We start from the raw sequence: 13,409 nt of genomic DNA on the forward strand, positions 1-13,409 counted from the left end.
TTGTGTGTCAGGCATTCACGTGCTAGAGATACGGTAGTTTTTTTTTTCATTGGCAGAGAATCTGTGCTTGTGTGGGGAATTACAATGTAGTGGGAGGAAAATGCAGTAAATGCAGTGAATAAAGAACAGAGCATGTGAGAAGGTGAGAAGTGCTTCCAGGAGGGGTTGTATGGGGAAAGGGAATGAAGCAGAGGAGGAAGGGAAGTTGGGAACTGTGATCTTAATAAGGTGGTCGTGGAACACCTTAATTAGAAGGTGACAGCTAAATAAGAGAGTTAGTGATCTTGGACCAAGTCTCTTTCTCCCCAGTGTTTGATCCAGTTTTCCTTGCTTAGGTCTTTACAAGTAGAAGGCAAGGTAAGATGAAGCCAAGCATCTGTGAGCAATTCCAAGCTTTGCCTTCTGCAAAAACTAGGAGGGTGCCTGGAACCTCATTCTAACACTCTCTTCTCTGAAGTCTCTTATGCATGGTTTTCCAGCCTCAAGACTTCCCAAAGGACCTCACCTGGAGAGGGTTCCTGATGAGCCCCAGAGCTCATGGCTGAGCAGCAGCCAGTCAGCATGTTGGGTGGATTTCCTTGCAGGAAGCAAGGCGCTTCTGTGAAGCTGCTTTCTCATTGTGTATTTGCCCTGGCACCCAGCACCCCAGCTGCATTTATGCTCTGGGTGCCAGGTGCCAGGTTTTCAAAACAAGAATGGCCGTGTTTTGGGTGCTTGTTTTGCTTACAAAGCAGTGCACACCTGCCCATGCCACCACTGTGCCTGTTTGGACCACCCTCCCCCACCCCCATTCTGATGGCCTGAAATGTTAGTGGCTCAGCTGGGATTGGGATGCCCATTGCTCTGAGATATCTTTCTTTCTCACTGTGCTGTCTCATCTGCCCCCCTCACCCCGAAGCTGGTCTCCTTGGAGAATCCTTACTTTAAGGTTTGTTTCTGGCCAGTTTTCTACTTAGGGGTAGGGGTGGAGAAACATACAGCAAGCATACCAGGGACACACTTCACTTAGAATGCTGCTTCTCAAACATTAAATAGCTTTTGAGGCAGTTGTTTAAATTCTAGAATCTTGTCTTCCCTTGCACGATTACAGTTGAGTGGGTCTGGGATGGGACCATGGAATCTGTATCATATCACCACCTCCACCATCATCATCATCAAGTCAGTTCCCTAGCTGAACACACTTGGATAAACCCCGATTGAGAGGCATGGTTTACCTCCCTAACTTGCTTATATATCAAAGCAGAGTGAAGTCAACTGTGGTCATCCTCCCAGGGTCCAGCCTAGTGCTGAGCTCCCAGGGGGCACTCTTCACATCTATTGGAGGTTAGAGGCAATGTGCAGTGTATCCTTTATATTATAAAGAACCCTTCACAGTGTGAAGAGTTGTCTACTAACTGATCTCCATAGCTATGTTTGCAGTCTTAACTGTTGAATTTTTTTTTTTTAAGGCAGAGGCATGTCTCTTTCAGGATTATAATGACAAAACAATAGCATCCTGAGAAGAAGAACTGAATAGGGGTAATTATTTTTGAAGGACGCTGAGCCACACCTCCCTCCCTGAATGTTGTTTTGATAAAGGTGTCTTAAGTTACACCATTTATTATTGCTTCTCAGCCTCAGCTACTCATTGGAAACATCTGGGAACTTGGAAAGTATGGATGCTTGGGTTCCACCCACTGAGGCCCACCCTCTGATCCCACCCCCTGAATCTGGGCATCAGGATTTGTAGAAAGTTCTCTAGTAATTCTGACATGTGACCAGGGCTGCAAACCACTGACTTAGAACGTGTGGAGCCCCCTGGAGGGGGTGGGAGGGTGATTCACTTCTTGAGTCTTATAGGGAGTCCCATGGGACTCCAAAGATGGAAAGTCCTCTGATTTGTGATCCAAGACTGCTCTGAAATGTATCTGAAATACATTTCATATAAATATACATACATATATAATGACCCAAATTATATATAGTAGTTAATTGTTTTCTACCCCTTTAATAAAAACATTTTTTTTCTGATTATAAGTATGGCATGTGCTTATCCAACTGGGTTGGATTTAAGTAGCTGGTTGAGTTTAAGTAGCATAGTATAAAAATGACTGATAATCTCCCCAAATGCCAGCACATGGAAGAAATAACTGTTAATATATCTGGTACACTTCCTTTCTGTTTCTCTGAGGCTGAATACACATGCAGTCTAGACATACAATTCGACATCAGTGGAATTAATGATACATACTGGTCTGTGTGTTATACCCAGCATGACTTTTGGTAAATCTACATAATAACTTCCCTTAAATCTCATAATCGTTTTTATGAGCTCTTGCCAAATTCAAACTTTAACTGCACCTGATAAATGGAACATCTACTTCATTGTTGAAGCTTGCTGGATTTTTTAAAAATAGAAAGCAAACAACAGTGTAGGAAGGCCCCTCTGCTGGTCAAGAAGCCCTTGTGTGTCTGAACTGGCCAGCATTGTGCTGGAGGACTGTTGAATATCTTGGATTGGTTTGTGGGCTGGAAACAGAGGGGCTTAGCAAGCTTGGCCACAACCACTCATTGTAGTGCTGGTCTTGGTTGAGTCTTAGTTTCATTAAAAAAAAAAAATTTTTGTTTTTAATTGGAGGATAATTACTTTACAATATTCTGATAGTTTCTGCCATACCTCAACATGAATCAGTCATGGGTATACATATGTCCCCTCCCTCTTAAACCTCCCTTCCACCTCCCTCCCCATCCCACTCCTCTAGGTTGTCACAGAGCATCAGCTTTGGGTTCTCTGCGTCATATAGCAAATTTCCACTGGCCATCTGTGTTACATATGGTAATGTATGTATTTCAGTGTTACTACTCAAATCATCCCACATTTGTCTTCCCCCACTGTGTCCTAAAGTCTGTTCTCTATGGCTGCATATCCATTGCTGTCCTATAGATTTTTAAGCCCTTTAAGAGGTCCTGTTTTCACTTGCCTTCTGGACTCATGTCGCGTATAGAAAGCCCAAGTGCCAGTCAGCGAAAAGGTGCCTCCCAAACAAGCAGGAGCTGCACCTGCCCATAGGAGGCATCTCAGCGGCGATCCGTGGCTGGCCAGTAAGTCTGCACAGTTTTCAGTTTCTGAGAGAAGTTGATAACCTGCATTTATGTTTGAAACTTCTTGATTTTTAAGTGAAGACAATGAACTGTTTAAAAATTAAATACGTTGTTGGGGCCAAGCAAAACACACCTGGGGCTTTTTATAGCCCTCTGGCACTGAGGGCTCCATCTACTGAGCCATCTGTGGCAGTTGGTATCAATTTCAATTATCAATGAACTACTTCATTCAGTTCTAAAAACCTTGACTGAACGCAGTATTCTGCATGCCAGTCACTGAAAGATTGGAAACACAAAGATGAAAGGTGATCATCCTTGTCTTTGCTACAGTAGTTTATAGTTTAGAGCAGTTCTTCTCAAAATATGGTCCCCAGAAGAGTGTTCTCCATGTTACCTGGAAGCTTGTTAGAAATGCAAATTCTTGGGCCCTGTTCCAGGTCAACTGAATCAGAATCTGCATTTTAACCAACCCTGAGATCTGTTTCAACAGACCTTCCTGGTGGTTCTAGTGCCTGCTGAAGTGTGAGAACCACTGGCCTGGGAGGGTAGTGAGGGGCAGAGGTCTGTGGAAGGCAGAAGCTGTGCTGAGAATCAGGGGAACTTTTCAGAAATGAATGGCTCTGGGACTTCCCTGGCAGTCCAGTGGTTAAGACTTTACCTTCCAATGCAGGCAGTCAGGATGCAGGTTCAGTCCCTGGTCAGCAGCTAAGATTCCATATGCCTCTGGAAAGCCAAAACACAAAACAATATTGTAACAAATTAAATAAAGACTTTAACGAAAAGAAATGAATGACTCCAGTTGAATCTTAAAAGATAATCAGGAGTGAAGCAATGTGGAGGGCTGTCTGGGAGGCGGGGGCACAGGAGCTGTAGCAAAGAGGACAGAGAGTATTTGAAATTTGTCCATGTATAGTCTGTGGCTGGGTTCTGAAGGCACTGCTGGGAGATACAGTGAGCTGAGAATAGGAGGGACCAGCTGTTCAGTACTTGGCCAGGTAGACTGGATTGTATCTTGCAGGTGTTGGGGCATCATGGAGACCTTGTGGTGTTGGGTCTGCATTTAAGAAAGTAATGCTGGGAGCAGGGTTCAGATTCCTTCTAAGTAAAGACAACTCACCTGGCATGTCACTGGCCTAGATCTTGTTTCCTGCCTCTCCTGGCGTGAATTGGATCTGGGTCAGCAATTCCCATCCTCGGATAGAGTGGCAGGGAGGGGAGGAAAAGCCAGGGAGGGGTGAGGAGGCAGCCAGCGATGCCTGTGAAATGGTGATGGTGTTGTGCCTGCTCCTTCTCTGTCCCTCAGGGAAGACGTGTGCTCTCTAAGCTGTATGTTGTAATGGTCGCCGGTGTTTTCAGTGATGGCAGTGGTCTTCATGACCCTACTTTAAACGTGGCCCATCACTTTCTGCAGCAAATATGTTGGAGTATAACCTTGCTCTCTTTCTTTAGAGATTTATAGTGTCCAGAGAGGAAGCGATTTGAACTCAAGCTGGGGAAACTCATGTCTATAGCTAACTCAGTCTTACTACTTTCTCCTGCCCTCCCTTTCTCTCTCAATGTCTCTCTCTATTTCTTTTCAAAATGCTGGAGTGTGAGATAGTGGAAGCAGGATGCAACGTCACCTCCCCCTGCTGGTCATTTTGTACAATGTCTTGTTTATAATATATACAGAATGGAGACAATGGACCATGGAAATGACAGAAATATAAAATAGCTGAGATTGAACCCATTAATTTAAAAAATTATGGTAAATTAAAAAAAATTCCACCCTTTTGAAAGGGTGAAATGAATTTTTTGACTCCTTCCATTCTTTGCAAAATGATGTAATACATTTCTGAAGTAGCTATTTCTTGTATCCTGCACTATAAATTCTCATAGATGAGAATGGTTTTAATGATTGCATTAGCAATTTCCTTTATTCTGTCTGTGTATTGGATGTTCTTTCCTAAACTAAGATATTGAACAAGTTTTTTCCATTTGATTGCTTTGGGTGTTTGTTCAAGTTGATCATACATACTTATAAAACACCCAAGGTTATGGTCTTTATGGGCATTGAAAGTGATATTTAAAGTGAATGAAACTTGTGTTTCAGTTTAACCTTTTTTTTTTTATCCATGATGATGGTGTTCATCAGTATGCGTCCATGCTAAGTTGCTTCAGTCATGTCCAACTCTTTGTGATCCTATGGACTGTAGCTTGCCAGGCTCCTCTGTCCATGGGATAAAGGTTGCCATGCCTTCCTCCAAGGGATCTTCCCGGCCCAGGGATTGAACCTGTGTCTCCTGCATTTCCTGCATTGGCAGGCGAATTCTTTACCACTAGTACCACCTGGGAAGCTTGTTCATCAGTATAGGGGATAGTAATTATGAACCTATCAAGATGATGGATTATAGAGAGGCTTTTCAGAGGAGAGTGAATGACCTTGCTGAGAAACCTTAGGGGTAAGGTTTTCTAGAGAAGCTTTCTGAACAATTTTCTCAATCCTCTTATTTGTTGGCTTCTAAATTTAAATATCCTTCTTAACAAAATCCAACCTTACTGTTTTTTCTGAAATCCCTGCCTTGATTTGCCCCATGGATCAGGAAAATCAGACTGATGGCAGGTGGTTGAGGTGCATTTGTGTGTTGAAGGACATCCCACTGAGAGGCAGCTTGAAGCAGAAGGATGTACACTGGCTTGGAAGCCAGGTGTGCACACCTCTTAGTCTGCCTGCAGGCCAGCTGACTCCCCTAAGTCCAGTAAACTAGGTGCTGTTTAGGTTGTCTCCAGCTTAATTCACTGTTTTAATAAAAATGATGAAGACATTGGCTTCATTTAGGCAGTGAGAGCAGCATTAGAAATATAGAGAGGGAGGGAAGTTGCTTTTATCCTCTTACAATGACTCTCAAACACAGCTTAATAGTGACTCATGTTGAGGATTAGCTGTAGGTTGGCATTTTCTGTAGACACACATGCCTTGTACTTAACTGCATCCTCTGTATTTTTTTTTCCCAGTTGCAAATGAAGCCGGAGATAAGACTGCCAGGCCACTTGCCCGCTTCTCCCGTGAGTAAATTTTGTTTCATTCCTCTCCTGGGCTCCTTCAGTGGCTTTTTGCCTGTGTGGTTCACCCTGCCTGGTGTCAGGAAAACACTGCCCATAAAAGAGTAATATAGGAGGTATATTCAGTGGGCTAATACTCCACTTGAGCCCCATCACCAGTGAGTTATTCATTGCTATTGCCTTTTCAGTCTTTGGAATTGTGGTTTATCAAATTGTGCTCTTTTTTTAAAAAATTTTTTTAAATTTACTTTTATTAGTTGGAGGCTAATTACTTTACAATATTGTAGTGGTTTTTGTCATACATTGACATGAATTAGCCATAGGGCTTTGCTATGCTAAGTGTGGTCCTGGGAGCAGCAGAACTATCACCTGATGACTTTTTCAGAAATGCAGGGTCCCAGGCTCCCCTAGACCTCCTGAATTAGAACCTACATTTCAGCAAATCCCCAAATTCCTGTGCACGTTTGAATTTGAGAAGCACTGCACTGGAAGGTCCCCTGAGTGTCCTGCTGTGGGGTGAGACTCATTTCTGAGGAATGAGTACAGAAGAGTCTGTGAAGTGCTTGTAGTTGTCAAGGTCCATAGAAGTGTGGAAGCATCATTACCTCTCAATGTGGACTTAAGGCCTAGCTCTACTGGCTTTGCCTCAGTTCACTGACATTTTGAAGCTCAGATGCAATCCATGACTGCTTCTCCTTTGGCACTGGAATATTTGTAACGGTCTGGGAGCTCCCCATGAATTTCACTTGACTCCTGTCTCCAGGTCTTGATCCCAATGGATGAGCAAGAGTCAAAAGCCTCTTGGTGTTTCCTGTGCCAGAGTGATCAGCAAATTACACAGCAAGTTAATGCATCCCTGGATGAAAACCCAGTTCCTTGGAGTGGAAATACAAAGGGAGATTGAGTAGGGTTGAGGGGAGAAGCTCCCTAAATTCGTGGAGCATCCGGTGGAGAAATAGCGGAACCGTGAATCAGAATAGATGGATTTTTGTTCCAGCACCGTCGCTGCTTGCTGGCTTTCACTTAAAGTAATTTAACTGATGCTTCCTGGGCCTTAGCTTTCCCATCTGAAAAATAAGACATTCATACCCACCTTCTCTCCTTTATAAAAAAGTTGCCGTCTTTTGAAATGACTCTTTGAGAGGGGTTACACAGATTCTGAGTTACTGTGTTGTTCACAAAGGTTGACCAAGTCTTGAGTGTGAATTCTGCCATAGTAAGCCTTAATACCTAGAGGCGCAAAAGTATCATTTCTCTTTTGTTAGGGCTTCCTCTAAACTGTGCCTTCTAGCTCTTTTGTGGCAGGGGGTTGGGAGCTTCAAAAATTTGGGATTGATTCCTAAAAATGATTTTTATAGAACTGTAATAATATATGATAATGAAAGAGCATTAAGTGCTCACATTTTAGAAACTGTGTAATAAAACAGTTGCTTCTCACAGGGCCTGTTTTTCACTGCTCTCCTACTTGGAATCATTATTTCCAAAGTAAGTATGTCATCCCACAGCTCAGTGAGGGTGATGAATATGCTTTTAGTCCCTTTATTTCTTCATCTCCTGAGCAGTAGTCAGGCAAATTAAGAAGCTGGAGCAGTAATGTGACCACGCAGTGCAGGCTGCACCCCCTCGGGAGCTCCTGCTGTTCTGATGCTCATCATGAGGTTAGGAAGGGATGGAGCCCTTTAGCCATGAGGCTGGAATGAAACCTGGAGCAGTTAGGCCCTTCACAGAGAGAAGAAGGTACCTCCTCTTGTAAATGGCTTCCACATTTTCTAAATTGTGAGACTGGGTTGGAGGGATGGTGTGTCACTTGAAAGCTTATTTTTAGGAGCTGAGTGAAGAGATGAGGAAAAATAATTTCCACACAGGAAAAAAGTAGATAGTGGCAAACCAGTTAAGCTGGACTAATTCTGAAAAAAAAAAAAAAAAAAAAAAATCTCCTGACTTAGTCCTATGTCCTGGGAAAAAGTCAGATAGCACATTATCTACTAAATCTTTCTGTAGCAAGTCCTAGAGGAAAAAAAAAATAGGTGACTTTTAGGAAGGAAAAAAAAAATCCTCAATGTAGCATTGTCTGATTGTCACTCACTTCACTTCACCACATTGAAAAGGACCTCTTTTGAAGTGTTCAGTTTGGGAAGCCTGGAAGGATTTGAATGACAGCCTTTCCTTTTGAGACCGGAAGGTGAAGCACTGTAGCATTCTCTAACGTTCACACCTCACAAGACACGTGAAAGCCCTGAGAGTGCCCACACCCAGCACAGAATTAGGAGAGACAAGAACACAGGCAGGTAGTGTTGTGAAAACTGGACCCTGATCTGCCGAAAATGCCTGGGGTGGGGAGGAAGAGGCTGGGCCACTGGCTTCCTCAATAGTCCTAAGGTTTTCCTTCCCTTTGGGGTTCTTCCATTATCATCCCTGATGCCTCTGCAACAGATTTTGCCCCTGCTTGAATCCATATACTTTTCTTGGCTTCCCCTTATTGCAGTGGAGATGAACTCTGATGATTATAGTAAGGAATCCTAAAGGAGAACTGGAGGTAAACAGAGTATAGAACCAGGAAAACATCTGGCTTTTCCAAGGGCTGGCTTCCCATCCTACCTTGGCCATCTGATTTACCAGTCTTGCAGGCTCTTCTAGTTCACTTATGAACAGAATCACTTGCACAGTATAGCCCAGTGCTTGGGTTTCTTCTCTGTGTGACTGAAACCACCACCCAGAACACCATGCTTTCCTCAAAGAAGTTGATTCCCAAACCCATGGGTCAAGCTTACTTCCTGTGACATTTAGAGTGGAGACACTTGTGTGCCCTGAGGTGGTGGGGAGCCAGGCAGTGAGTCCTCTGAAACTCTGGACACTGTCAGTCCCTTTGCTACCCCTGTCCTCATCATTTTAGGCTTAGCAGTGGCCTTTGATTAACTTGACCTTAATCAGAGCATCTGTCTAACAACAATGGGTACAGTGAGTAACAAGGAAGTCATCCCTCTGGGAGTAGTGGGAAAGGAGCAGGAGGGAGTGGGGAGTGGGAGTCAAAGGAAGTAGGGAATATTATCTTCCCCTCAGAAACCTGCAGAAAGATGAGGGTGTCCAGGAAAATGAGGAGTTGAGAGTGACCCTGACTTTCAGGCACTGCTTGAACCCAAAGTACATTGGCTTTGGGTCAACAGATGGTTTAGAATGGCTCTCACCACGAGGCTAGCTATCCTGGGGCTGGAGCCCCTGTGTGTGGGGACCACCCCTCTCTCTGCAATGGTTGGGGTGAGTACTGCACGCGAAGCTCTCTGACAGGCAGGGCTAACATTAGCTACACAGTGTCTCCAGTTTTATAAATGAGAACAAGGAGGCTGGGAGGAAAGATAGAGAATTACTCACTGCTGGAATTCTAGGTCTTTCAACTCCAAATCTTGGCTATTCCCAGTGCACATTACTTCCTCCTTGGTCTTAGGGGTTAGACTTTGCTGATTCTGGGACTTGGGGGTTGGGGGTCTTTCAGCTTAATGGTGGAGGTGCTAAAGCTTTACCACAGGGCAGGCTTCAGAGATCCATGTGGCTGTGACCTCGACTACAGTTGGTTTCCTCTGGGGTGCGGAGACTTTTCCTCCACCATCCCCTTCCACCAGCTTACTTGTATCAGGAATCACCTAAAATAAAGGAAAAACTTGATATACAAATCCCCTTGGGAGTGCAAACACAGGGGGTTCATTCTCACTATGATGAAGATGGTTGGTTGAAAGCAGATTTAGCCATTGTTTTCCCCAGATACCTGAAAGTGTTTTCTCAGTGTGTAAAGAAAGGGAGGGGACAAAGGGATTGCTTCATTTAATTGTTCACTTGGTCATTCATTTAGTTACTCATTCAAATAGTTACTGAGCATAATCGTGGGCCTGGCCCTGTGCTATATGCTAAGGACACAAATTCCGATTAAAGCAAGATCCCTGTTATTAAAGAGCTCACAGTCTAATCAGGGAATTGGAGAAGTAAGGGGCTCCAATGCAGTGTGTGGAGGGAAATGCTGGAGGTTGGTACAGAAGCTATGGGAGCCTGATGCTGGAGACCTCATCTGGCTGGGGGTGTAGGTGGGTTCAGGGGAGCCCTCCTGGAGGAGACAGGCAATCCTTGAGGCTTGGGGAGGCGTGGGGTTAACAGGTAAGGAAGGTAACTTATGTTCCTTCAAAAAAAAAAAAAAAGCAACACCACTTTTCAAGGAGTAAAGGCCATGTGTAGTGTTCAGACATGGCCACAGTGTGGCAGGAAAAGTCCAGATTTTGGTGTCCATCTCTACGCCAGGAACAGAGTAGGCCAGCGCAGTGGACAGAGCACTTTTTGTGAAGGGAGCAGGTGGCATCGGAAGAGACTGTGTGGAGGGAGGGGTTGGCCCCAGAGCTTGTGTATCTGAGCAGCTCCATTCTGGAGTTTTGATTGCTTCCCTAGCTGAGGGGCAAATCATTTCTCCCCTGAGATTAGCGATGGTTGAAAAGAAAATAGTGGTGTCCAAAGCAATAAGAAAATGGAGCCTAATTAGTAATGCCTACAAATGTAGCCTCTCTTGCTTTGGGAGGTAATCATCCGGATGGTGTTGAAAATAGATTATTCTATAAAGGAACTGGAGTAGTTTCTGTGGATGGATGATAGAGCAAAGAGAGGTTGCCTGGTATTTTTGTCCTGGGTGTTTGATTGGGTGAATGGTCCCCTTTCCTGGGCAGAGATGGGCATGGCAGGCAGGGGTGGACAGCTAGGCTGGGTGCTGGGTGAGCCTAGTACTTATTACGTGATGTCCATGGTGGAGCCCAGGGCAAGTTCAGATAATGTCCCACAAAGTACTTGAGTCTACTTAGAGATCCTTTCTAAATTTATGGTCATGGCGAGGAGGGTTTGTTGCAGGCATTGGGAGCTTGAGTTGACAGTGGATGGGTTACACAACCAGGATGATGAGAGCAAGGATAGGATAAAATGGGTAGGAGAAAGGGCTGAGAACTGTCACAAGTGGTGGTGAGCTGTGACTGTTGGCTGGGCATTCAGTGTTATCAGCAGTGTATTCTGTGGATGATCTGCAGCCATAAAAAGGGCCCAGGACAGTGTAGGAAGAGGATGTGATTTCCTGGCTTGTCTTAAACAACTGTGACTGTTTCCAAAATGTTCAGATCTCATGTAGAGCGCTAGATCCCACCTCAACAGTGTTCAAAGACCGAGCATCTTCATTTCCCACTTGGTCCCACAGAAAGTTATCTTCAGCAATGACAGTTTTGGGGGCAAGGGGAGCAGCGATCCAGCTCAGTGGTCTTCAAAGTGGGGTCTCAGGGAACTTGTTAAAAATATGAGTATTTGACCCCACAGATCTGCTGAATCAGAAACTCTTTGGAGTGGGTCTCAGCAGTCTGTGTTTTAACAAACTCTAGTCGTGGTTCTGAAGCACACCGAAATTTGATAACCACTGCTGTAGTTGCAAGGACTGTGTTGTGGCGGAGGAGGCAGAGGCAGAAGCCAGCATGCAGAGCAGTACAGTGGTTCTATTTAGTTTATATATTATAGAACAATACAATTTACAGTTTTCAATAGCCCCAGAAGGAGAGGGGGGCGGAAGAGGATGAGATGGTTAGATAGCATCACTGACTCCATGGGCATGAATTTGAGTAAACCAAGAGATAGTGAAGGACCAGGAAGCCTGGCGTGCTGCAGTCCTTGCGATCGCAGAGTCGGACACGACTTAGCGACTGAACAACAACAATAGGTAATTACGTACAGACATAAGACAGAACAGATGTTAATTGTTCTTGTCAAAGGATAGTATATTATTACTTAATTTTTATTGGTGGAGTTGGTGGGGACTGATGGAGATTATGGAAAGATGATCTAAAAGTCCCCCTAATCTACCCCTGCGACTTGCACTGCTCGGCATCACCTCTTGAATCTAATCTTCTCTTTTCTAAGGTCATCTCCCACCCGGCTCTGGCCTTTCCTCTTCCACAACAAGGTCGTTAGAAGAACTGCTAGGCTGGCCCCTAGCTTCTTTCTTGTAGCTTCAAGTCACCCTCCACACAGTAACCTGTACCATCATGGTCTAGTTTTTGTCATGACATAATTTGTGCTTCAGAACTGCAGTGGGGGACAGGTGCTTCCCTGGTGGTCTGTGGTTGAGAATCTGCCTGCCAGTGTGGGGGACAAGGGTTCAATCCTTGCTCTGGGAAGATCCCACATGCTGAGGGACAGCTAGGCCCTGTGCACACAACTGCCCAGCCCACATGCTGCAACTACTGAGCCTGTGCTCTGCAACAAGAGAAGCCACTGCCATAAGCCCGTGAATCCCAGCGAAGAGTAGTTCCTGTTCACTGCAACTAGAGAAAGGCTGCTCCCAGCAGTGATGACCCTGCACAGCCAAAAATGAAAAAGAAAAAAAAAACACTTGGAGTTATTCCCTAACTAGTGTTCATCAAAGATTTCTCTGTCTGACCACAAGGGTCCCACTGCTCTGACTTGCCCTCTTTCCCCACCCCTTTCATCAAATATAGTTGTTATCAGCCAAGCAAATCTGCTTGATTCAGTAAACAGATACATCAACCCATTATCTTAGATGTGAAAAATTTCAAGTTAGACTAGAACTTGCAAATGATCCAGTCCAAAGCTCACCATCATAAAACTCATCCTCTTTATGACATCCCTGTTAATGGGGTCATGAACTCTCTGAAGGAACCCAACCTATGATGGAAAACTCCTCTTGTCTTGGCAGGGTCCCTTCGTTGTTCACCTGAAACCATCACAACATTGTTAATTGGCTACACCCCAATACAAAGCAAATGTTAAAAAAGATAACTTACCTTGTCTTAGAAAAGGTTGATTTTATGGTCAAAATGATGGACTGGACTGTTATGTGTTTGGGGGAATTGAAACTCACTCTGCTTTTCTTGTTTCGAATGTGTTTGATCAAGTCTTTGAATATGTCTACTATATCACTTGATCTCCAGTATGTTAGCCACTGGTCCACCAGTGGATGGTCGATGGTACTGCAAGTCTAGGAGCTTGTGGACGATATGTAACCCAGGTGTTAGCTTGGAGGTTCTTGACCTTTTGAGGTCTAGGTGAAGTGTTAGTCGCTAAGTCATATCTGCCTCTTTGCAGCCCCATTGACTGTTGCCTGCCAGGCTCCTCTGCCCATGGAATTCTCCAGGCAAAAATACTGGAGTGGGTAGCCATTCCCTTCTCCATGGGATCTTCCCTTCTTAGGGATCAAACCCAGGTCTCCTGCGTTGTGGGCAGGTTCTTTACTGTCTGAGCTACCAGGGATGCCCATTGAG

The 13,409-nt window shown here is 44.6% G+C and overlaps 1 protein-coding gene across 7 annotated transcripts in view; it reads left to right on the forward strand.

Moving 5' to 3' along the window:
* PDE1C (phosphodiesterase 1C) overlaps nt 1-13,409 on the forward strand; it is a 517,220-nt gene that overhangs the window by 70,048 nt on the left and 433,763 nt on the right. For all 7 annotated transcript variants that reach the window (XM_043872059.1, XM_043872060.1, XM_043872068.1 and 4 more), the window contains exon 2: nt 6,076-6,126. In XM_043872059.1, the coding sequence (XP_043727994.1) occupies nt 6,076-6,126 (51 nt within the window). The remainder of the gene's footprint in view (nt 1-6,075; nt 6,127-13,409) is intronic.

The sequence above is a fragment of the Cervus elaphus genome, chromosome 18 (assembly GCF_910594005.1).
Source record: "Cervus elaphus chromosome 18, mCerEla1.1, whole genome shotgun sequence".
NCBI classification, from domain to species: Eukaryota; Metazoa; Chordata; class Mammalia; order Artiodactyla; family Cervidae; genus Cervus; species Cervus elaphus.